This window comes from Alternaria novae-zelandiae, assembly GCF_023758075.1.
Source record: "Alternaria novae-zelandiae strain BMP 2774 chromosome Unknown scaffold_2, whole genome shotgun sequence".
NCBI lineage: Eukaryota > Fungi > Ascomycota > Dothideomycetes > Pleosporales > Pleosporaceae > Alternaria > Alternaria novae-zelandiae.
The window spans coordinates 1,369,707-1,392,299 of NW_026056962.1; the positions used below are offsets into that span (position 1 = coordinate 1,369,707).

At 53.1% G+C, this 22,593-nt stretch overlaps 8 protein-coding genes across 8 annotated transcripts; 3 read left to right on the forward strand and 5 right to left on the reverse strand.

Moving 5' to 3' along the window:
• Positions 1-183: 183 nt before the first annotated feature.
• J4E88_001471 (uncharacterized protein) lies at positions 184-1,323 on the reverse strand (the record flags this gene model as incomplete). The annotated part of the gene is made up of 4 exons (XM_049395140.1): positions 184-435; positions 515-725; positions 864-1,149; positions 1,200-1,323. 4 exons carry the CDS (start codon positions 1,321-1,323, stop codon positions 184-186), a joined length of 873 nt encoding a protein of 290 aa, XP_049259004.1.
• A 673-nt stretch (positions 1,324-1,996) lies between these two features.
• On the reverse strand, positions 1,997-3,850 carry J4E88_001472 (uncharacterized protein; the record flags this gene model as incomplete). Its single annotated transcript, XM_049395141.1, has 2 exons — positions 1,997-2,240; positions 2,289-3,850. 2 exons carry the CDS (start codon positions 3,848-3,850, stop codon positions 1,997-1,999), a joined length of 1,806 nt encoding a protein of 601 aa, XP_049259005.1.
• A 1,310-nt stretch (positions 3,851-5,160) lies between these two features.
• Positions 5,161-6,815, reverse strand: NOP56 (snoRNP complex protein nop56; the record flags this gene model as incomplete). Its single annotated transcript, XM_049395142.1, has 3 exons — positions 5,161-6,107; positions 6,164-6,264; positions 6,316-6,815. The coding sequence occupies 3 exons, from the start codon at positions 6,813-6,815 to the stop codon at positions 5,161-5,163; spliced, it is 1,548 nt and encodes a 515-aa protein (XP_049259006.1).
• A 280-nt stretch (positions 6,816-7,095) lies between these two features.
• Positions 7,096-9,203, forward strand: CCT6 (T-complex protein 1 subunit zeta; the record flags this gene model as incomplete). The annotated part of the gene is made up of 11 exons (XM_049395143.1): positions 7,096-7,137; positions 7,184-7,237; positions 7,288-7,328; positions 7,376-7,397; positions 7,446-7,487; positions 7,537-7,557; positions 7,605-7,778; positions 7,829-8,524; positions 8,574-8,877; positions 8,928-9,118; positions 9,168-9,203. The coding sequence occupies 11 exons, from the start codon at positions 7,096-7,098 to the stop codon at positions 9,201-9,203; spliced, it is 1,623 nt and encodes a 540-aa protein (XP_049259007.1).
• Positions 9,204-10,056: 853 nt separating this feature from the next.
• On the forward strand, positions 10,057-12,969 carry J4E88_001475 (uncharacterized protein; the record flags this gene model as incomplete). Its single annotated transcript, XM_049395144.1, has 2 exons — positions 10,057-12,620; positions 12,675-12,969. 2 exons carry the CDS (start codon positions 10,057-10,059, stop codon positions 12,967-12,969), a joined length of 2,859 nt encoding a protein of 952 aa, XP_049259008.1.
• Positions 12,970-13,395: 426 nt separating this feature from the next.
• Positions 13,396-14,095, reverse strand: J4E88_001476 (uncharacterized protein; the record flags this gene model as incomplete). The annotated part of the gene is made up of 2 exons (XM_049395145.1): positions 13,396-13,989; positions 14,018-14,095. 2 exons carry the CDS (start codon positions 14,093-14,095, stop codon positions 13,396-13,398), a joined length of 672 nt encoding a protein of 223 aa, XP_049259009.1.
• Positions 14,096-15,170: 1,075 nt separating this feature from the next.
• On the forward strand, positions 15,171-15,813 carry J4E88_001477 (uncharacterized protein; the record flags this gene model as incomplete). Its single annotated transcript, XM_049395146.1, has 3 exons — positions 15,171-15,262; positions 15,316-15,674; positions 15,728-15,813. The coding sequence occupies 3 exons, from the start codon at positions 15,171-15,173 to the stop codon at positions 15,811-15,813; spliced, it is 537 nt and encodes a 178-aa protein (XP_049259010.1).
• Positions 15,814-16,458: 645 nt separating this feature from the next.
• J4E88_001478 (uncharacterized protein) lies at positions 16,459-18,657 on the reverse strand (the record flags this gene model as incomplete). The annotated part of the gene is made up of 6 exons (XM_049395147.1): positions 16,459-16,734; positions 16,785-17,180; positions 17,228-17,820; positions 17,880-18,039; positions 18,092-18,333; positions 18,531-18,657. 6 exons carry the CDS (start codon positions 18,655-18,657, stop codon positions 16,459-16,461), a joined length of 1,794 nt encoding a protein of 597 aa, XP_049259011.1.
• Between the last annotated feature and the right edge of the window lie 3,936 nt (positions 18,658-22,593).

Here is a 22,593-nt window from a genome sequence, read left to right on the forward strand (position 1 = left end):
CGCAATCTCGCACTTCATTGATCGACCTCGCTCTTTTTCCAATGCCAATCAAGATGCTTCCCAATAGCGCTTGAACACTTTTCCTTTCTTCTCGGCCTGATATTGTCTCAGAGGACATCACAAAAGATTGAAACCTCCTCATGACCGAAAATATCGCCAAACGCCTCAAGTCAAGATAGCAAGCTACTTGCCACCTTGAGAGCTACTAAGTCTCGTGGACCGACGCCTTGATGCCTCCCCAGTGCCCCTAATATAGCTGCCAGTTTGTAGTGACTCAATCGAAGGCGACGCCTTGATTGGCCTGGCCGCCGACTTCTGTCTCTTGACTTTCTGTGCGACGCCGCGGGTTGTAGGCTTCTGTGGTGATTCCTCATCGGTGCCTTGTTCGAGCTTTTCGTCGATAACTAGGTTCGCAAAAGTTCTCGCCTTTAACACCTGTAGCTTATGTCAGTCCCGGTTCCAGTGACATGTAATGATAGAGATTCTCGGCCCAGAAAGCCTCTTGTCTACTTACGGGTTTGCCGACATCCCACTCTGATATGTCCGAAGGACAGTCCGACAACTCCGAAGGTGAGAAGAACATGCGTGGGTCCGGTTTGGTTGCTTTCAAAGGCGTGACGAATTTGATCTTCAGTTTTGTTGGCGACTTTTCAACGGGATTGAGGTGTTCGGGTATACCGCACACGCCGCAGCACTCTTCCAGAGTCAAGTGTACCTTCTTTGATCTGTTGTTCAAGTTAGCTTATCTGCGCTGGCTGTGAGCCTGTAATGGTGTCAAAACGCGCGACAGTGGAGTTTTGTCCCTCGTGTAGGCTCCTAGCTGCGTGGATCGGGTGTTTGACGTGCTTTAATAAGGTACGTACCTGCTTTCGATCAAAGCACTCTCCATTTTGCCAATGAGATGCTCTCTATCAGCATGACCACGAAATAGCTCATCACGTCGTAAAGTGATAACGCCACCCGCGCTCTTGACATTTGATGCGAACGTGAAGATTTCAGGGTCCTCTTCCATTCTCTCGGTTTCGTATTCTCCATCGTGGATCTTCTCTTCCACAGTACCAGTCTCTTCATCGTCGTCGCTCAAGCACAGCCGTGGCAAGGGTGTGGGAGCACGAGCATCAGGGTCGTAGCAGTCGAATTCGCGATAAACTGGACTAGTCAGTCGTGGAAGCATTCGCGAGGTTGTACATCGCACTTACCTCCGGCGTCATCGGTGAAGCCTTCTGAATCCCATTTGTACGTCCCATCGTAGAACTTGCGTGAGTGCTCGCTGAGGGCTACGTCGACGGGTAGAGGGGTGTAGTAAGCTGCCAGGCCGACCATGATACTTTACTAATCACCTATTGTATTGCTCGGAACGCCTTCAGTGTATAGACTGAGTAACAGTTGTGCAATAGAGATGAGATACCGGAACTGGTTGAGACCACGAACGGGGAGGTAGTAATCTTTGTGAGCGTGGTGTGCAAGATGGTATACGCGAGCGTGACCTAGAAGTGCTTGAGGTAAGAGCAGCTGGACAGAAGGCAGGAGCCGCACTCACCGCTTAAGGTCAAACAAACGCAGCGAGCCCTCACTGAGAGAGTGCGGCGCCCGAGATGCGGTTAGAGCTTTAGATTCCTGTCCGCGCATGTCTTATGCCCGAATCACTCTTGACAACGATCCCACAGAGAGAACCTCACAAACAGCAATAGAAAGTAATCCTGATTTTGGAGTAATAGTTCTATGGTCTTGAAAACGACTATGAACCGTCGTGAGAATAACGCCGGCTAAAGTAATGCCTACACGAACGCCCTCCGACTTGATGACCTGCTGGCTGGGTGGCTATTGCGGTGTCGACCGAGCCATCTGCCTAGCCAACGGTATCTTACAGATAACTAAACAATACAGGAAATCGAACAGGAAATGGAAGCCCATGCTGGGGTTCCTGATGCGAATGATAGTCAAAGTGACACACCCGACCGTACTCAGGGTTGACCGTTTGGCGAAGGCCGGTGTGCTACATGGCGCTAGCCTGGCCGGCGTGAGTAGACATGTTGGTCAGGGTTTTAGCCATAGACTCTCGAGCTGCCTTCTCCTGTTCCATTTGTGCACGATCAGCCTTAGTAACGCGGGGCTTGCGGACAGTAGAACCACCACGAGAACCTGGACCGCCTCCACGCCCTCTACCACGACCTGACGCGTCGCCTCGTACGGTGCCGCCACGTCCACGTCCACGTCCACGTCGAACGGTGCCATCGGCCCTACTCAATGTTAGCTTAGTCTGGTCTGAAGTTGTGGTGGTCACGTACCTCTCCACAGTTGGCTTCTCCTCGGTAACGAGTGGGCCACTGTAGACGAAGAAGCCGTCTTTCGCCATGAGCGCTTGTTGTTCCCAAGCCAGCTCAGTATCATCGATGAAGTCGTCCTCCTTGTCGTAATCCTCTTGCTTGCGCTTGCGTCGCTTCTTGCCTCCGTTCTCCTTGGCCGAAGTCTCATCGTCCATGCCGCCCATCTCGACGTTGCTTTCGTTTTCCGATAAGTCGACAGACTGATCGTCGTTTGAGCCCCCACCTGCAGCCCGCTCGAGTGCTGCACCCGCTGCCGTGATCTGACGCTGGCGCTCTTTTCGTGCGGCGATGCGAGGATGCAGAGCAGCGAAGCCGTACTTCCTCTCAACCTCTTGCGCAAAGTTAATGGTGACGTTTTCGCGTCCCTTCAGGTCGAAAGTAAGGTAGATGTTAGTGCCTTGGGTCTCAGAAGTGCCGTTGGCGTTGGCAACAGGACCGAAGGGCGTTCCTGACAAGAGGCCGCTACCGGAAGGCAGCGGTGGTGGGGCCTCTTTCTGGCGGACGGTTTTGGCGGGTGGAGTGGGAGCATTGGATTGTGAGAGGGTACCGGAGTTTGTGGAATTTTCTTTTGCCATTGGGACGGATGCTGGCTTACTGGGCTCGGTGTCAATGTCCATGGGAGTTGGGCCTGATGATGCAGTGGGATACGGCTGAGGCTGGTTTTGAAGTGATGTTTGCGGTTGCTGTTGTTGGAGTTGAGGTGAGTAGTCTTGAGAAGGAAGGACCGACGCTGGTCGCGTGGAGAAGGCGGCAGGTGACACGGGTGCGGATGTGATAGATGCCTGTTGCTGAAGCTTGGCAGGATGTGAATAGAAGGAGTTGCTGGCAGACGGCGGGTCAATGAGACTTGTGATGGAAGGTGACGCACTCGCACGGTGGTTGATCGGGGGTGAAACAGGCGGCGGAGGGGCGCTTGCTGGAGGCTGCGGTTTTGACTCAAAGGTGTCGCCCCGGATAGGATCATATCTTTGGCCTGAACTAGATGGCCGTGGTGTGGATGGCGCAACGCTGATATGGGAGAGGTTTGGGTTACTGTGGAGAGTCGGCTCGGGATTGCTCAACACACGGGTTGGCTGCGCGACTGCAGGCGGTTGCTCGGCTTGCAAAGCAGGGACGGATTCACTGGGCCCAGTCTGTGGTATGGGTGATAGCTGCACAGGCGGTTTCTCGTCGACGATCTGTGCAGCTGGTTGTGCCTGAGCCTCCAGCGATGCCTTTGTCCTCCTCTTCCGTGGCGCAGGCGCGGCATTTGGGTCCTTGGGCTCCGACTTACGGGGCTTTCTTGTCTTCTTTTCTGGCTCTGGTGCACTTGGGTCTTTGGCCTTTGGTTTCGGACCAGGCTTCTTGCGTGGCTGGCCGTTCGCAGTAAGGCCGCGTGGAGCTGGCGATGCATTTGCAGGGGTTGGCGTGCTAGTTCCAACACCAACACCACCTGCAGCTGCGCGGACAGTTGCTGTCGGAGTGCCCTCAGGCGAGTGCGGGGGCGAGCTTAGACTGCCCGGCGAAGATGCATCGTCGGCCATGGCGCCGAACACTAGGTCGATACAATCCCCAGAAGAGCACCGGGGCGCTTCTAGTGCAGACGACAACAGAAAAGGTCGAGATAATTCCCCGATGTGAGCAGCGGAGGCGCGCAGGCAGATTCAGGGCGCTGGTGCTGGCTGAGCGCGTGTGTAGACTCAACACCAGAAAAAGCGTGGATAGCAGACTACTGCAATGGCTTGCGAGAACACCAAAGTCGAGGTGCAGCCGAGAGCCGGCGCGGGAGATGTCTAAAGAGCGTCTGATGCACGGCAAGGAACACCAAGTTTCGATCCCTAACGAGAGTTTGATGGCAGCCGCCGCCGCAAGAGCTGTATCGATGGAAAGGTAGTTGCAGCGTTAGAAAATTGTACAGGAAAGAGAGAGAACAATAGAGGAAGAGAAAGTGCGAAAGACGGCCTCCGTCGTGCTCGGGGGGTTCAGGGCTTCAAGTAGGCATTCGAGCGATTTGGGACAGCAGCGGGCCAAAGCTTGGGTTACGACGAGCCCTAGAACAGAAAAACAGTTTACGCCAGAGCAGCGACGAGTCCGGGGCTGCCCACTGTGAATGAACCCTGGGTCTATGCCGGCTGCTGTGTCGGGTCTGAGGCGTATCAAACATGACATATTGACACTTCCATGGCCGCCGCCACGGCCTGTACGTGCAGCAACAACCCCTTTGCCGCACCGTCCTGCGTCGACGCTGCTGCGATGCCGAGTTGCCTCTCTTCTCCTCGTAACAAGCAAACAAATCGTGGTCCATCTCTTCCATTGCACCGTGAACATGCGACGTACAAAGAGGCGCATTAGCCGCTGCCTGACGTTGATTGCCCTGCGTATCTGCGCATCGCCACAAAGAGCACCTGCGTCTATTGGGGACGACTTCTGCTCTCTGGCAGTGATGCGCAAACATTTGCAGCTTATGCCGTCGTTCACCACGTAGTATTCTATAGATGGTCGTTCTACACGGCTGTCCTGCAGTTCGGTTGCATGTGGCTGATGTGCCGATCTCTTGCAGGGGTCCCTCATAGGTCGGCCTCTCAGGAACGCCTCACCCTGGTCGGCTCTAGATACGCGAACGCTGCCAGCATCACGTTAGGCTCAAATTATAGTAGAACATGCTTTTGTAACTTTCATGACAGCTCGAGATATACAGAGCCGTCCACCATTCGTGAACGGCGTGTGGAGACTCATAGCCCAGATCCAATCCTCTCCACTAGTACAGAAATCAACTCCAGAAACACCGACACATCATAAAACGCCGATACAGAATGCGCGAAGGGTATGAGTACAGCTGCGCAAGGGCAGATCATCACGCCTTGCTCTTCTTCTTCTTCTTCTTTTCGCCATCCTCCTCGTCCCCGGCCTTTCGCTTCTTCTCCTTCTTGGACTTCTTCTCGGAAACCTCGTCGTCACCCGACTTCTTGGACTTCTTCTTGTCCTTCTTCTCCTTGCGCACAGCCTGCTCAGTGGCAGCTGCGGTGACACCATCAGCCATCTCAACATCCTCGGTAGCAGTTGCGGTGGGGTCTTCAATGCCAATGTCAGCCAGAACCGAGTTCATGGCAGCTTGCATGACCGCCGCGTTCTTAGCAGGAGGGGCACCGGACGCGTAAAATTCAATGCGCTCATCGACCTGGCGCTTGAGAGCTTCACCGAACTTGGATGTTGGAGTTTCAGAGAAGTTGTCGATTCTGGAGGCGATGGAGCACTTGTTGGCAAGAAAACGCGAGATCCTTCCCTTTGACTTTTGACCAGTGCGGCCGATGAACGAACTGTGGTAGATCAGACCGTACTTGGGGGTGTTTCCCTTGGTCTTGAGAGCTCTGAAAAGAGCCTTCTCGGCACCGAGAATCTGAACGGTACTGGCAGGGTATTTCGAAAGGTTGGTCAAAGAACCAGCCTTGGAGATAAGACGCGCACCGACGGTGTCACCGATCAGGGCAGCCAGGTTAGGAGCAACCTGGTTCATGCGGCTTCCAAGGTAGTTGCTGAGCTGCTTGCGGTAGGCAGCTAGAGAAGCAGTTCTCTTTGCGAAAGCCATAACAATCTCCATGTCAGCTGCAGACAGATCGCGACCCATAGAGGTTCTCGCAGCGTTGATGATTGCTTGCGCAACACTCTCGTCGTCATCGACGACAGCAGCGAGCTCGTGGAGGTCCTCATCGCTCAAGCGCGACTTGTCGCCAATCTGCAAGACGACCTTGGCATATTGTTCGTTGCTGTTGACAATCTTGGCGAGCTCGGGGAAGTGCCAGCCTGAAGAATTACCAGATTAGCAGCTGTTCCAAGTCTTCAGACATGGAGGAAAATACCATAGTTCTCCCTCAGCCTCATGCAGAAGGTGTTAAGATCCTTGTCGATCTGGTCGAGCGTTGCGATCGCCTGGATAATGTGGTTGTCCTGCTTCTGAACGCTGCGCTGCGAGTCAGTATACAGGTCGCGCGCATTTCATCCTGAGACATACCTGAACTTGACCTTTCCACGGGAGTAGGCGTGTCCCAGACCGAGAATGGAACGGTCAATGTCACCCGGCTGAAGCTTCTTGATCAGCTTGCCGCTGTGCTGGCGCAGGCCACGGAGCAGATCAGAGACGACTTCAGAGGTGTCGCTGGTTTCGCAGGCGAGGTGGGGGAAGGCAGACTTGATGCTACCCGCCAAGTTCCTCTCGCTGACTCCGAGAGTGATGGTCTTCTTCTTTCCAGCCTTGGGGAGGTTCGTCTCGAGTGTGGCCCGCAGGAAGTCGGACATGATGCCTTCTGAGACATCGTTGATCTCGGAGAGCGCATCCTGGGTTCCCTGGAACGGCGCAAGGCCGACGAGCTCTACCGTCTTTCCAAATTTATCGAGGTCTTGCACGGCCTTCTGCACTTCGGCGAGGCGGCTGCCAATGGTGTCGGGCTGGAGGATGACCTTGAAGACGGCATAGCCGACGGGGCTTTCGTGTAGCAGATAATCTACACTCATCGTGGCGTTAGCTGGTGGCGCGCAGATATTGCGATTTTCGTGCGCGACGGGCTGGAATGTTCGGCTGTGGGAGGTGGTCGGTCGCGATGGAAGGTCGCAGCTTCCAATTGAACTTTTTTGCGTTCGGGGTCCGAGCTCCAACGACGCTAGCAGGCCGCCCGCTCAGAATTCAATGTTCAGAGAAGAGGGACGCGACAGGCACGCGGAAACTGCATCTTGCCCCGCCACACACTTTGCTTGATTACTGCACTGTTCGATACCCGTATAGACTCTGTTCACCATGTCGGCCGCACAACTACTCAACCCCAAGGCCGAGTCGAGGGTACGCCGCTTCTTCGCAGCGCAGAGACACCGCTAACAAGGCACAGAGGCGCGGGGAAGCTCTCCGTGTAAACATCTCGGCTGGTGAGGGCCTGCAGCAGGTATGGAATGTCCTGAGTAAAGATATGAGCCCGTCTGACTCTGGTATTAGGTGCTTGCATCCAACCTGGGACCCCGCGGCACACTGAAGATGTGAGCATCAACAATCAGTCTTTCAGGCAGGAGGCTAATCAGTACAGGCTCGTAGATGGCGCCGGAGGAGTACGACCACCCGAACAATACATATGGCACGTCTGACCATCTCTCTAGATCAAGCTCACAAAAGATGGAAGCGTTCTGCTCAAAGAAATGGTATGAGACCGCCCTGTAACAGTATCTGCAAAAGCTAACCGCATTCCAGCAAATCCAAAATCCCACTGCCGTACGTTCTACCCCATTCCTTCTCGGATCGCGACTCAAACAAGCCAGGTTATGATTGCACGAGCAGCAACAGCGCAGGATGAGATCACAGGCGATGGAACAACATCGGTGGTACTGTTGGTTGGAGAGCTGCTGAAGCAGGCTGATCGCTACATCGCCGAGGGTCTCCACCCACGAGTGATAGCAGATGGTTACGACATCGCGAAGACGGAGTCACTGAAGGTACAGACATTGGAAAGCTGGCTCAGTGAAGATTAGCTGACCACGTACAGTTCCTTGATGAGTTCAAGCTCACCAAAGAAGTCGACCGCGAACTTCTCCTCTCTGTCGCGAGAACGTCGCTATCCACCAAGATCAACAGCTCGCTCGCCGAACAATTGACTCCCGATATCGTCGACGCCGTCCTGGCCATCTACCAAGCGCCCGCGAAGCCCGATCTGCACATGGTTGAGATCATGACCATGCAACATCGCACCGCCGCAGACACACAGCTCATCCGAGGTCTTGCTCTGGATCACGGCGCAAGGCATCCGGACATGGCCAAGAGGGTAGAGAACGCATACATCCTGACTCTCAACGTCAGCTTAGAGTACGAGAAGTCTGAAATCAACTCTGGCTTCTACTACTCGAGCGCAGAACAGCGGGAGAAGCTCGTCGAGAGTGAGCGACGCTTCGTGGACGAGAAGCTGAGGAAGATTGTTGAGCTCAAGAAGGAAGTCTGCGGAGACGACCCTAAGAAGGGCTTCGTGATAATAAACCAGAAGGGTATTGATCCGCTCAGCTTGGACGTCCTTGTCAAGAACGGAATCTTCGCACTGAGGAGGGCGAAGAGGAGGAACATGGAGCGTCTCCAGTTAGTTTGCGGCGGTACGTCACAAAACAGCGTAGACGACATGACACCCGACGTCCTCGGATGGGCAGGTCTGGTTTACGAGCACCAGCTGGGTGAGGAGAAGTACACATTCATCGTAAGTGGATCTGGTAATGTCAGAAGAGGCATCTACTTACAGCGAACAGGAAGATGTCAAGGAGCCAAAGTCCGTCACTTTACTCATCAAGGGCCCAAATACGCACACTATCGCTCAGATCAAGGACGCCGTTCGCGACGGTTTGAGGAGTGTGTACAACATGATCGTCGACGGAAGCGTCGTACCAGGCGGAGGTGCTTTCCAAGTTGCATGCGCGGCTCATCTTGAGAGCGAACAGTTCAAGAAGACGGTCAAGGGTAAAGCAAAGTGGGGTGTCTCAGCTTTTGCGGACGCTCTGCTCGTCATTCCCAAGACCCTGGCAGCCAACTCAGGTCATGATATCCAAGACTCACGTAAGTATCGCGTTGCCTCCCTTCGTCGAACTGTACTTACTAGGTGACAGTGGCTGCACTGCAAGACGAGCATGCCGAGGGTAATGTTGTTGGTCTGAACCTTGCAACCGGAGAGGCTATGGACCCGACCCAAGAAGGTGTCTTCGATTCATTCCGAGTTCTGCGTAACGCCATAGCGTCTGCCACCGGTATCGCATCAAACTTGCTGCTATGCGACGAGATGCTGAAGGCACGACAAATGGTGAGTAGAAGCACGTGCTATGCGATGGCTGAAGCTAATTGATGAACAGGGACGACAACCTGGACCTGGCGGCGAGGATCAATAATCACGTCGCATTATCTCTGGACGATCAGATACGCCACCGCAGCATTCTTGCCGGCGCACCGTTCTAGCCACATAGAAGCTCAGAACAAGCGGACAGCTGGAGGAAAGGCTACATCGTGGGTCACAACTTGATCCGCGCGGGTGTTGCATGCCGACTGTCTAAATAGATTAAAATAATACGACCACGTCACATGGCCAAACTAGCTCTGTGGAGAGTGAATGTGTTTTATTTTCTGCTTTCTTCTTCAGAGTCAAGACATGCTACTTGTCAAGTCGTCGCGTAAAGAGACTTCGTTCACGAGGGAGGGATGGGTTCTGCACGCTGAAACACGTGCAAAGATTCCCACCTGGGCAATACTGGACCCCTATCCTCCCATGCCGACCAGGGTGATTTAAGCTTAAATTTAGCGTTCGGCTAGGACGGATGCTGCTCTGGTGCGGGGGCATGGCCTCGGTAGCGCAGGGCATCGTGAAGTTGGGAGAGTGCTGAATGTGTAGCGACAGCAATGAATACGTGTCTTGTGGGAAGACAGGTCTCAAGACTCCTTGTACTGTACTTGCATGTCTACATATTCTGAATCAGCGATGCACTTGGCGTGCGAGAGATCTACAACAGACCCATCAATAGATCTCCAGGGCGTGCATGCCAAGCCTGTTGGAAACAAGACGGCCAAAACAGCCACTGTCGTTCACTCGCTGGCTGGTAGCTCGAACTCTTGCTTCCTTCCCCCTCGTTCGCGCTCCGATGGCAGTGACAACGTAGTCATACCATACGCTCCTTCCACACTCATTCCCTATCCGGCGACGCAGCGCAACCGATACCCGCATTTCGATTCCACACACTCCCTCGGGCCATGTTTCGATATCGACGTTACCGCGCCTTTTTAGTCTTCGCTGTCATTGCTGTACTAGCGCTATACAAATTTGGGGGCTCGACCGCAGCATGGAGAGAAGCCGCATCCAATGCGGTTGGGGCAGCCGGCCTGAAGGGCGACGCTGAGGAGGCTCCGCAGGCGGACACGAAGCCGCGCCCTGCTGTGGCGCACGAGACGAGGAGTCTGAAGCTGGATGTGCCCGCTGCCAGCACGTCGCATTCGCTTCAGACGCCACCTCCCGTGAAGACTCCGGCTGCATCGTCGACATTGAGCCCTGCTGTCACAGAGCAGCAGCAGAAGCCCTCTATCCCTACACCCATCCGACCGCAGCCTCACGGCCAGCCCGCTATCGCGAACCCTGCATTAGAACCATCATCGATCATCGATGCGATCCACTGGACGAAGCTTCCGGAGCATTTCCCCGTAGCCCCCGAATCGCTCATCAAGCTGCCATCGGGCACGCCCAAAACCATACCAAAGATACAAGCCAAATTCAAGGAGGAAGATGACATAACCAAGGTTGACAGGATTGCAAAGCTGGATAAGATCAGAAGTGTGGCAAAGAAGTCATGGGAAGGATACAAGGCGAACGCCTGGCTCCACGATGAGCTACGGCCACAGTCGGGCACTTTCAGAGATCCTTTCGCACACTGGGGCGCAACGCTGGTCGACGCCTTGGATACTCTGTGGATCATGGGACTGAAAGACGAGTTCGAAGAGGCAGTCAAAGCGGTGGACAAGATCGATTTCACCACCACCCCACGCGCAGATATTCCCTTGTTCGAGACGACAATTCGCTATCTCGGTGGGCTGCTGGCTGCCTACGACTTGAGCGAAAAGAAGTACAAGAACCTGCTAAGCAAGGCAGTGGAGCTTGCCGAAATTCTCATCAGCGCCTTTGACACACCGAACCGCATGCCAGAGACATACTATTATTGGAGACCCGATTTTGCATCCCAACAGCACCGCGCCAGTTCACACGTTGTTCTTGCCGAGATAGGCTCCCTCTCTATGGAATTCACCCGACTTGCGCAGCTTACGGGTGAGCACAAATACTACGATGCTATTGCGCGCATCACGGATCATCTCGAAGAATTCCAAGGCAAAACTCAACTCCCCGGGATGTGGCCTACATACCTGGACGCTTCCGGGTGTGGGAGACAATACATCGATTTGCCTCCTCAAGAGCCTCTCAAAGCTCCAGCAGATTACCTACATGATCAGCTATCGACCCAGGCCGATCCGGCTACGCCTTCTCCCACCGAGGAACTATCTCCGGACGGCAAGAAGTACGTGCCTTTGGATTTGCCAGAGCCAGTCATGCTTGCGTCAGACGATTCCCCAGTCGACTCGGGCGCAAAGGAAGAGTCTATAGTCCCTGGAACGGCCGGGAAGGCGCAAATCAAGAACTGGGACAGTAGTCCGGTGGAAAGGCGACAGCTTGATGTCGATGGATCTGAGCCACCAAAGGGGGCGCTCAATGCCCAGGGGCCCACTTCGACCTCATCTGCCTCCAGCACCAGGCCGACACCCCCAGAGTGCATACCCCAAGGATTCACATCGAGCTCCAGCTATGGCCGCGAAGAGTTCACGCTTGGCGGCATGTCAGACTCTACATACGAATATCTACCAAAACAGTACTTGCTCCTAGGTGGTCAGATCGAGAAGTACCGGTCCATGTACGAACAGTCGATGGACGTTGTCAAGAAGCACTTGCTTTTCCGACCGATGCTTCCGAAAGGGGAAGACGTTCTGTTCTCCGGCAAATTGAATGTCCCGTCTGGTATTGACGATGCTAAAATCGGTGACCTTACCGCTGAAAACGCGCATCTCACCTGTTTTGCCGGTGGCATGTTTGGCATGGGCGCAAAGCTATTTGATCGCCCTGATGATCTCGAGATCGCGAAGAAGCTGACGGAGGGCTGCGTCTGGAGTTACAGCATGACACCAACCGGCATCATGCCGGAGTCGTTCCAGGTTGCCCCTTGTGAGGACAGGAAGGACTGTGCGTGGAACGAGACTGCTTATTGGGAATACATCGACCCACGGTACGAGTCTCGAATGGAGAGCTACAAAGAGCAGCGCAAAGTATACGAGTCGCAGATTCACTCTGCTTCATCGTGGTACGAAGCGCAGCTGGCTGCTATGACCGCACTACCTACACCTACCCCAGCTGCTGCAGTTGAAGCCAAGGCCACGTCTACCATGGTATTCGCTGATACGCTAGATAAGCGTCAACTCGCCGGGCTCGTGGATGATGTGGAAATTGCACACATGCCGTCTGCTTCTGCGAGCGCCCTGCAAGATCACGAATCGGTTATGGGTGGGGAGTCTGAGGAAGGCGAGGGTCCGCCAACCAAAGTTCAACCTGCACTGAACATTGCGGAACTTGCGCCGCAGCCTGATCTGACTTTGCCAAACTTCCCATACGTCTACTCGCCGCAGCCAGTCCTGGACCACAAAGACTTCGTCCAGAACAGGATTCAAGAGGGTCGTCTACCGCCCGGCGTTACAACGATCGGGTCAAAGAGTTACATTCTCCGGTAAGTCTTTGACTCCCATAATGTATCTGAGCTTGATATCTAACATCTTTCTAGCCCCGAAGCGATAGAGTCCGTCTGGTACATGTACCGCATAACCGGCGATCGTCACTGGCGCGACGCAGGTTGGCGCATGTTCCTTGCCATTGAGCAACACACGACCACTGAGTACGGTAACTCGGCCATTGACGACGTTACCAAGCTAGTGCCCGAACTCAGCGACGAGATGGAGAGTTTCTGGTTAGCGGAGACACTGAAGTACTTCTACCTGCTGTTTGCAGAGGAAGATGTGATTAGCTTGGATGAGTGGGTATTGAATACCGAGGCACATCCTTTCAAAAGACCTACATAGATGATACGAGTGGGTTTGGATAACTATCCAATGTTTCTGTATGGAGTTTGAGGAGTTGGTATCATCGTGACTGCAATGGACAGTCTTCATCAACATACAGTATCTTCAAGTCTCGCAACAAAACTTGTGAGCCGAGTGCAGTAACGTTGCTACTATACAGCACCCCCAAATAAGGACCAAGGGCAATTCAAATGACATTGTAGATTCCTGGACGGCATACTGACACGCATTCTATCTTACACTTCGGAGTAGCAGGTACAATAGAAGAATGAAACTAAGAGGCCAGGTTCCGAAATCGTATCTAGACAGTACATAGGGCCAGCCCTAGCGTAATGAGAGTAGACAAACGGGCTACCAAATTCTTCCTACCTCCGCATCCTCTCTCGACTCATACTACCGGCTCTTGTAGAGTTGTCTCCCGATATCTCAGCGCTTCTCACTGGCAGTAAGCTGAGAGTCGATTATATGTTGGGAATGTCGAGCAGCATCGTCGCCTGGAAGCTCGACCGGGGGTAGATCCACACTCTTCTTGTCACCGAGCTCCTGTGGGGCTATGTTCTTCGCGTCCATCTCATGTTTGGGGCCTTGGTGTGGCATTTCGACCATTGCGCTCCTTCCATCAACCTCTCGTCGCTCATCGGCGGGAGCTTCAGGTGGTTGGCCAGGCTTTTTGTTCCGTCGTAGAAGTAGAAAGACGGCGGCAGCGATGAGAGCGAGCCCGCATACGCCGCCGACTACACCACCAGCTATAGCACCAGTGTTGCTCTTGCGAGGCTTGCTTGCTACACTAGGCGACGGCGTCGAAGACGGAGACGTCGATGGTGTCGCAGATGGCGTTGCAGAGCGGGACGATGACGATATTTCGCTAGGTGGTGTACACGAGTCGATGCTGTAGTAGACGAAGGACGAATTGTGGCAATCCCCTATGCTCGTGAATTGAAGGACTGTCGATGAGCATGGCACAAATTCTTCGCTATCGGCTCCGTAAATCGTAGCTGATATGGTCAACGACTGGAACTCCTCGCAAAGTTCAGGACTTCGCTCTTACCACTGCAGCCTGGGTCCAGTCCGACGACTTGGAAGCTTCCGTATTTGCCTTGGTCCGCAAGCCTCGTGCAAGTACCATTGGGCTGGTTGCAAACGTTCAGTATGTCTCATGCAGCTCGTATAGTGAAACTTACATAGCCATTCTCCGCGTCGAGGCTCTGGAAGGCGTTTTTGCACTGGCTGTCTGTGAACGTCGCAATTCTCGAGCTAGAACCAACTTGAAGAAGAAAAGCGATAGGCACAAGGCTGAAGGTCATCAAAGACTTGAAGCTCGAATACGCCATGATGGTGCGAAGTGAAAAGGGCTTGCTTGACACGAGTGCCGCTGATGGCTTGCTTGAGTCCGGAAGCGTTGCAGCAGGAGAATCGAGAGGTGGGTGGAAGCATATTGCTCGTAAATGCGGCTCACTTGTCTGAATCCAGAAAGTTGCTCCATCTTCACAGGTCCAGTATGCGATAAGAAATGATCGCTGCAAAGAAATAAGCCAGCCTGATCACCCCTGTTGCTGACAGCCTATCGTAGTCCGGGGAAGCACACATACGTAGGCGAGGATTCAGCCCGAGAGCTGAACTCGAGCCGTACAAGGCAGTTCTGTAGAGACGACGCTGCATCCGGCGCTCAATCAGGATGCCGTGATACCGAACTAATGCGCCACCAACCCCATGAGATGCGTGTTCATTGGCTCCCGCAGCGGTTGGCCCCGACACGGCACGCTCCCGGCTTTAGTCGACGTAGCCTTTCCCCCGCGGAGACGGTTCGCAGTAATTAATGTCATGTCATCTGTTCAGCTTCGTCAGCCTTATGCATGATGTGAGCAAACACATCGTGACGAAGCAGGCAACTTACAACCAAGGCCGTAGAATACGAGCGGAAGAGCGATCTTGGACCCCCGACCCGCCACTCTTGTCTGGCATCGGATCGTCGTTTTCTAATTGTAGCAAATGCGCCCTCATTTTATTCAGAGCCTCGTCCAAAAATGGAATTTGGTTGTCAGAACTAATGTCGAGGAGAGAAATGGCTATACAGCCTTTTCGTCAGGTCTCCACCGACATTTGGTGTGAGGAGGAGTATAAAGTCTGTCCGATCAGCTCGAGAAAGTCCTCAGATCAATCCAAGGCTCACGGAAAGAATCATATCAAGAATAGCCATCATCATGCGCGCTTCAGTACTCGTTGCACTATCGTCCTTTAGCCTTGCGGCTTTCGGCTGCACCAAAGTGACCAAGGTCACCCATACTTACTACGGGCATGTTGATAGGAGAAAGCCCTGGCTAAGTATTCCCAACTAACAGCGCTCAGGTACCCCGATAATGACCCTCCAGGTCCGGCGACTGCCTACGACTGCGGCCGTGGTTTCAAGGCTGGCGGTACGGGCACCTATGCCGACCCTCTGACCTTTGCCTCTGCTCCTGGCGAGTTCAACCAGTGTGAGATCATATACGATCCGTACACGAAAAAGTACTTGCGCTTCGAGGACTTCTGCGCTCAGTGCGACACCGACTGGAAGGCTAGCCCGCGCATCAACCATATCGATCTCTGGACTGGCAGTACCACTGTGAATGGTGGCCAGGAACAAATCCAGTGCGAGAACGATCTTACGCCAGCAGAGAGGAGCCAGACTATCGTGAGACAGCCGAGCCAGAATCTCCCAGTGGACAGTAAGTCGCGAGCCATAACGAGGCTCTGCGAAGAGGCTGACATGCAATATCAGCGACCAAACTGTACGTCAAAGGTGCCAGCCCGGCCTGCCGAACCAGCCACGTCTTCCCCAGTTACAACATTGGCGACTATTGCTAGGCTCCATAGAGTGTTTTCCAGGTTCCAAGAGTCTCAGTGCGATTGGTTCGATGGACTCGGTAACCTTACAGTCATTTCCGTATCATAGTGAATAGAAGAATGTCAATGAGCTTTCTGAAGTGGTGATCCGGATCTCTTGGCTGCAAAGCTTAGTACATTGGCATGTCATCTTCGTGTTTGACCCTATGGACGTACCATGCAGGTGCTGCATTCTTCCTCGCTTGCGAAGCTCGTCGGCTTCATAAGTGTCAAATCTATTGGCAGGGTAAAGAGAGGGACAGTGTATGTCACGACACGCGTCTGATTAGCATTATCCTGATAGAGGGTGCATTTGGCAGACGTGTTTGAAGCAACGGTGTTGGTTGTAGTGGTGGTGATGCATGCTGAGGAACGGTTACGCCGCGTTGGCGCGTTCCAGAGGCAGCGCGATTACGTGGGCCTAGCCCCTCAGATGACGCGCTGGACACCGCGCTGCATCGTTGACTCAACCACGACACACAAGCTCCAGTTTGGAAGCGTACGCGTCAACCTTTGTCAACCTGTCTTCTGATGGTATCGTCTGAATACCCTACTGTGTATGTACATGAAAAGACGAAGCTCGTCCAATCCCGGGGAGAATCGCGTGACCGCCTAGGCAAACGCGACTCACTTCGCGGAGAATTGCGCAACCAGTATTTTGTCCATGCTGAACTTTCTGATCATAAAGCTGACGATGAGCGCAGTAGCTGAGAGACCTGTGACCATGACGAAGACCGAATCGAACCCTCTCATGTACGAAGAAAGAATGGCACTTTTCTGCGGAGAGTCCGCCATTTTGCGCAAGGCGAAGATGTATTGCTCAGAGTCGTGAGCGATCGATGTGGTCAGTCCTAGCTCTGAAAGCTTGTCGGACATGGAGTTGGAGAAGACCGACCCTGCGAGCTTGAAGGAGTCAGCATTGGGAAAGGAGGTCGGATGAAGGCTCAACTTACGGCGACACCGATGGGCATACCCAGGCTTCGGAGAAAGCCGTACATGCTCGCGGCCATTGCTGCATCTTCTGGCTTGGAAATGGCCTGAATACCGACGTTGAGACTTGTCAGTACCATTCCCATGCCAATACCAAGTACGGCAAGAAGCGCTGACGTGACAACAGTTGTTGAATCTACGTCGAGCATAACCTGCAACCCGCATGCAAGTGTCGTAACCATCCAGCCACCCCAAATCGCCCATCGGAATCGTCCAAGACGCGTCGTCAATATCGAAACAATAACGGAACTGGGAACCGTGAGGAGGACGACCGGTAGCATGTCAATACCCGCCTGGGTAGGATATCTCCCGCGAACACTCATATCGTAGAATGGCCAGTAGTACAGGGTCGTGAAGAGCTTGATATGTGAGCTTGTATACGGGTGACAACTGGATAGGAACTTACGAGTAGGCCATTGATCAGCGCGTTGTAAAAAGCGGCGATTGCGCTCCAGCTTTCGAACACTGCCAAAGGCAATAGGGTGTGCTCTTTCCTGTACCATTGCCACAGGAAGAACGCGACGATTCCTGTCATCCCCGCGATGATAGGTGCAAGAGTCGCAACTGAGTCCCAGGGATGCTGGATGCCGCCCCAAGAGATTCCAATCAACAGGCTGGTCATGCTGCCAATGAAGAGTACTGCGCCCAGCCAATCCACCCGCTTGAGCTTCTCCTGGAACGTGAGTTTCGCCACCGCGTCAAGGCGCACGAACAAGATCGCAACAGCGAAGCCGATAGCGCAGAATGGATAGTTGATGTGGAATGCCCATCGCCAAGATGCGCTTTCCACAAGCTTACCACCAACTACGGGTCCGATGATGGACCCTATGCTCCAGCATCCGAGAACCATCGCGAAGTATTTCGGGCGTTGTCTCAGCGGCACGATGTCGCAAAAGATGACTTGTGTTAACGTTATAATCCCACCACCACCAATTCCTTGGATGCATCTTCCTCCGAGCAGCTCAGTGAAATTGTCTGCGACCGAGCATAGTATCGTACCTGGATTGTAGAGGCATGGTTAGCGACAATCCACGACACAGAATGGCATTCAGACTTACCGACTGTGAAGAAGAGGAGCGAGGTGATGAGGAGCTGTTGCCGGCCGAAGACAGCGGATATCGATGCGATGACCGGCTGGAAGATGGCAGAGGTGAGGAGGTACGATGTCCCCGTCCAGAACGCTTCAGCCGAAGTGCCATCAAGCTTTTGTGCTATTACCTGTGGAGTATGTCAGAACTTCCTTACGGCACTGAGCAAGAGGATGACTGACCGGTAGTACCGTGACTAGGATCGTGGCATCCAGCGCCACCATCAATGATATGAAGCTTAGACTGATCATGATTACCAGCTCCTTCTTTTGTGGCTTCCATACATCGGGCATCTGAGTCTCGCCTCTCCCTCCAAAGTTCTCCAAGGACATATTGTCGGTCATCCACAGCGAGTGAGGAGATGCTGGATCTTTGGCAGACGAGGCTGTAATGTCTCTCGAGAATTCTTGCCAATCTTTTAGTTCTAAAACAGTCAGTGGAAAGTCCTCGGAAGCCTGAACTCATGCTGAGGTGTGCCAAAGTCCCCCAGCATTGGACACAAGCGAACTTTATGGGCTGTGGACTCAGCCATCGACACCATAGCACTACGAGGCGCCATGCACACTACTGTACGGTGATATAAGAGTTCGGATGTACAGCTCTGCTGTGCGATATGCTTACCTGTGTTAAGCCTGATGTGGTCGTGTTTCCACGCACCACCAGGCTCGCTGTATTCATCGGTGGGCGTACTGCAGGAAGAGTCCCACTTGTCAAAGGTCGTCTCGTTCGGATGACTGCCGGCCGTCATTGGGGGCGAAATAGGAGGAACGAGGATTGGGCAAAAGGCCACTTCTCTTGGAGACAGAGTAAGTGATAGGGTGGCCTCGGAGTCGATTGGGCAGTAAAGACCGGTGCCGATCTAGCTTCAGAAGTCGAACTCTGGTTGGGAGATTGGTTTACAGCGAGCGCCCGCTTCTATGGTCGAGGCTCACCTAAACACATATGCAGCTCCCGGATTGTAGTTGCGTAGTAGGCATTGAACATTGTGGCACTAATTCACGATGTCGTTGTTTTTCCTTCGCGCCCAGGCCGACCGCATGTCTGAACGAGCTCTCCCAAACCTACGGGAAAAAAACAACTTGGTCCCCTTAGGGTAACAGCCGTGGCGTATCTTGACACGGGTGGTTGTTTTGATGATCGCTGCAAACGGCCAGCGCGATCCGGCTTCTACGTTGACACGTGCTCTGAGCCAGTCGAGGCCCGACTTCGTTGAATCGCACACTAAGGCAACTTGAAGGACCCAAGGCGCAGCTGATGTGTCTGGGGCTATCTGGCACCCACTTCTATGCTGTCAGATAGTATCCTCAGCCAAGCCTTATACCAGCTCGACGAATCATGTCGCTCATTGTCAGCACGGCAACTAGTGTTGGCCTTGACTTTGCGCAGCGGGGAAGCGCATCTACCACTGCACTCCCGCTGTGCTGCACAGTCCAACATGTGGCTGGCCTGCCAAAAGAATGTGGGGGGGCCGTACTCGAAGGGGCGCATAAGCCTCACGGACACCAAGCGTTTCCGAGATCCTCGCCTAGGGGCTTTTTGCTATTGAGAACCGTCCCAACTGAATAACGGTACCGGGACAAGACCCGTGTGCGCTTCAGTATGTTTCGCAGGATAGAACGTGCACAGCCTTTCTCCTTTCAGACCATGGTCGGTCGCCGTACCCTCTCGCTGACTAGTAACCGAATAGGAAACATGAAGCGAGCTAAAGAAAGTCCACTGCAAGGCCGATCAATCCTATGGAAATTTCCGTCCGACTTCCAACGCCCTACGCGTACGCAATTGACATCAACAAGTCTCTGATGGCGTATCGGTTGGCTTCCGGTATCCCGATGTGTTCATGCTGGATCCTGCAAGTTCTCATCTCGTTGCTTTGTTCAGAATTCTTGCCACAGTGACAATACACAGAGTCTTTCAATCTCTTTACATTGGACATATCAACAACCAAAGAAGGTGGCATTGTATTCAGAACCGCCACACTATCGTCACCAGCCTCTTCGGACTTCTTTATCTCCGCATCGGGAACCACCTATTCGACGAGTATCATGCCAAACCATAAGACTACCAACGACACAATCCCCGACTTTGAGCTCATCGCTCCCTCCATATGGGTTTATGATCCACGGCTACCATTCCGTGCTACACCTTTCTCGTCGCAAAATAGTGTGGCACCGTCACTTATTCTGCTATGCACATGGACAGGAGCCCAGAACCGTTATATCGCCAAGTACACAGCAGAATACAGAAATCTTTTCCCTTCATCACGTATCATGGTTATCACGACTTCCGCGAAAGATCTCTGCTTCAGAAACTCCGCACGCAAACAGTGGCGCATGAGACCCGCCATCGAACGCATATCCAGCTACCGGTACCTGGCTGCTCAAGAGTTCAATACTGGGATACTGCTACACGTTTTCTCTGAAGGAGGAAGCAACAAAGCCTGCGAGCTAGCAGAGGCGCACTACAGGTTCACCGAGAGACGGCTTCCGGTCTCAGCCTTGTGTCTTGACAGCACACCAGGCCACCCACGCTATCTACGCTTATGCGAGGCCCTCAACAAATCACTTCCTCAGATACCGGTTGTGCGTCACATTGCTATACTATTCGTCAGTGTAGTGTTGGGCTGTATATGGATATTGTACACCGGTATCAAAGGATACGAGAACAACGTCATCAGTCGAACTCGAAAGCGTATCAATGATCCTATCTATTTCGACCCCACAGCACCACGTTGCTATCTTTACTCAAAAAGCGATACGCTTATCGCTTGGCAGGATGTCTACGAGCATCTGGAAGAGTCAGCATGCGCTGGTATGCCTGTCACTGAAGTGCTGTTCGAGAAAAGTGGGCATGTCGGACATGCGAAAGAAGAGCCGAGACGGTACTGGGATGCTGTTTTCGCGACATGGCAAGACGCACAAATCATGGAGAAGGATAACGTGTATGCAAAGTTCTCCGACGCAGAATTTCTGGTGCTCGATCTGCCAAAATTTCCGGACTTCTCCAAACAGAGGTGGAGCAACGGCGGTTTTCAACGCATTTCCTGTTGAGTTGTATTGTGGTGAATGGGGAATCAACTCGCTGATCGCTCCGACCTGGTTCCAATACTATTCCACAAATCTAATTTCTTTGTCTTATGAGACGAGCCCGTTGCAATGAACCGCCTCTCATGCACTACTTCTGCTATCCCTTTTAAAGCCACACTAAACACCGCATATGGCGGACTGCCATTGAAGAAAACGTTTTCTTTGTCATACTCTTGTGTCGATCATCAACTCAGCGCGACTTCCAGTGTTCAGCTAGTCCTCTGAATCTGCACACACCTGGGCGTCCGGGACTTCTACGGTTATCGTTGAAGGATTTGTTAAAATGCAGATCGATAAGACATTGAGGTGGTACACCATCAACCGGGTCACTGGGCCGTTACCGCTAGTGACTATCGCGGCCGGAATTGCCTAGCGTAAGATCTAGCGTGGAAGTGGCTTTCAGCCTGACGCTGCGTGGCTGCACCTCACAGCAACAACAACAACTTGTTCCTTGGCGTGTCTTTCAGATTCAATAATCATGCTGCAGGCATAACATCGGTACGCCGATGGCTTCGCTGCTCACTGATACCCAAAGGCCTCTTTGCGAGCCATCGTCAGCCCGGAGGCTCCAAAGAACTCGCTGTGAGCTGCCGTGTTCGTGGCCCCCTGGTCGCATGATACTGCAATATGTGCCTGTCTGCAGTCAGCTGTCGTCATAGTATCCGCACAGCCTGAGATCGTTTTGTCAAGGCCAACCCAAAGCTTATGTTCGGCCGTCAAATCTCGATCGGCTCAGCCACCACCTGCATGACCCAGCGAACAACACATCAAGAGTGCCACACCTCGTACCAGGCTGCCAAGTGGCAAAACAGAAGTGATAGGGTCTACAGGATAGTTGTTGCTGCATGTAAGATCTATTCAGGCCCCAAATTAAAATAGGTACAGCACTACCAAACTTGCATGTGAAGGGAAGCCTACTAAACCTCGTGGGGATTGGATGAACCCCAGGGCATCTACGATGCACATGTGATATCATCGCTGGAAACGGAATTTGGTGTACGAGCGGCATCGAAGTGCATTACGTATGCAAGTATGAAAATTTAAATGACAAGTACAAATCTGCGTCCATGGTGAAATGGATGCCACCTGATCCAGTATTTACGTACAGTTGTTTACAGCAGACAGACGAGATGCTATAAGGCGATCAACGAGTGTTGGATCATGTTGGCGCTCAGCAAAGCCGAAGTTTAGGTGGCGGTTCAGATGAATGCAAGGTGAACATACGTATCTATATATACATATAGTTGTCGGTTCAAGTAACACGGACGTATGCTACCACCTTCCCGAAAAACGAGCAGCCTGTAACATGGCCTGCCTCATTTGCTGCATCTGTGCTTCTTGAAACCTGCTCAATGTCATCGTCGAGTAACCTACCGCAGGTCTGCAAGCTAACAACGATAATCCATCGAACCACCGTAGAGCCTCCCACGCCTCCTTTCTCCATTCGATTTTGCTGTCCCCCAGAGCAATCTGATCCGTAGCTATCTTCCCCAGAACAGCCAGCAACGAGGGCAGCGGCGGTAGTCCAATACCCCCTTTGTATTGTCGAGACCGAACAATCTCCCGAGTAACGAGTACGATAGACTTGTATGCGTCGATGT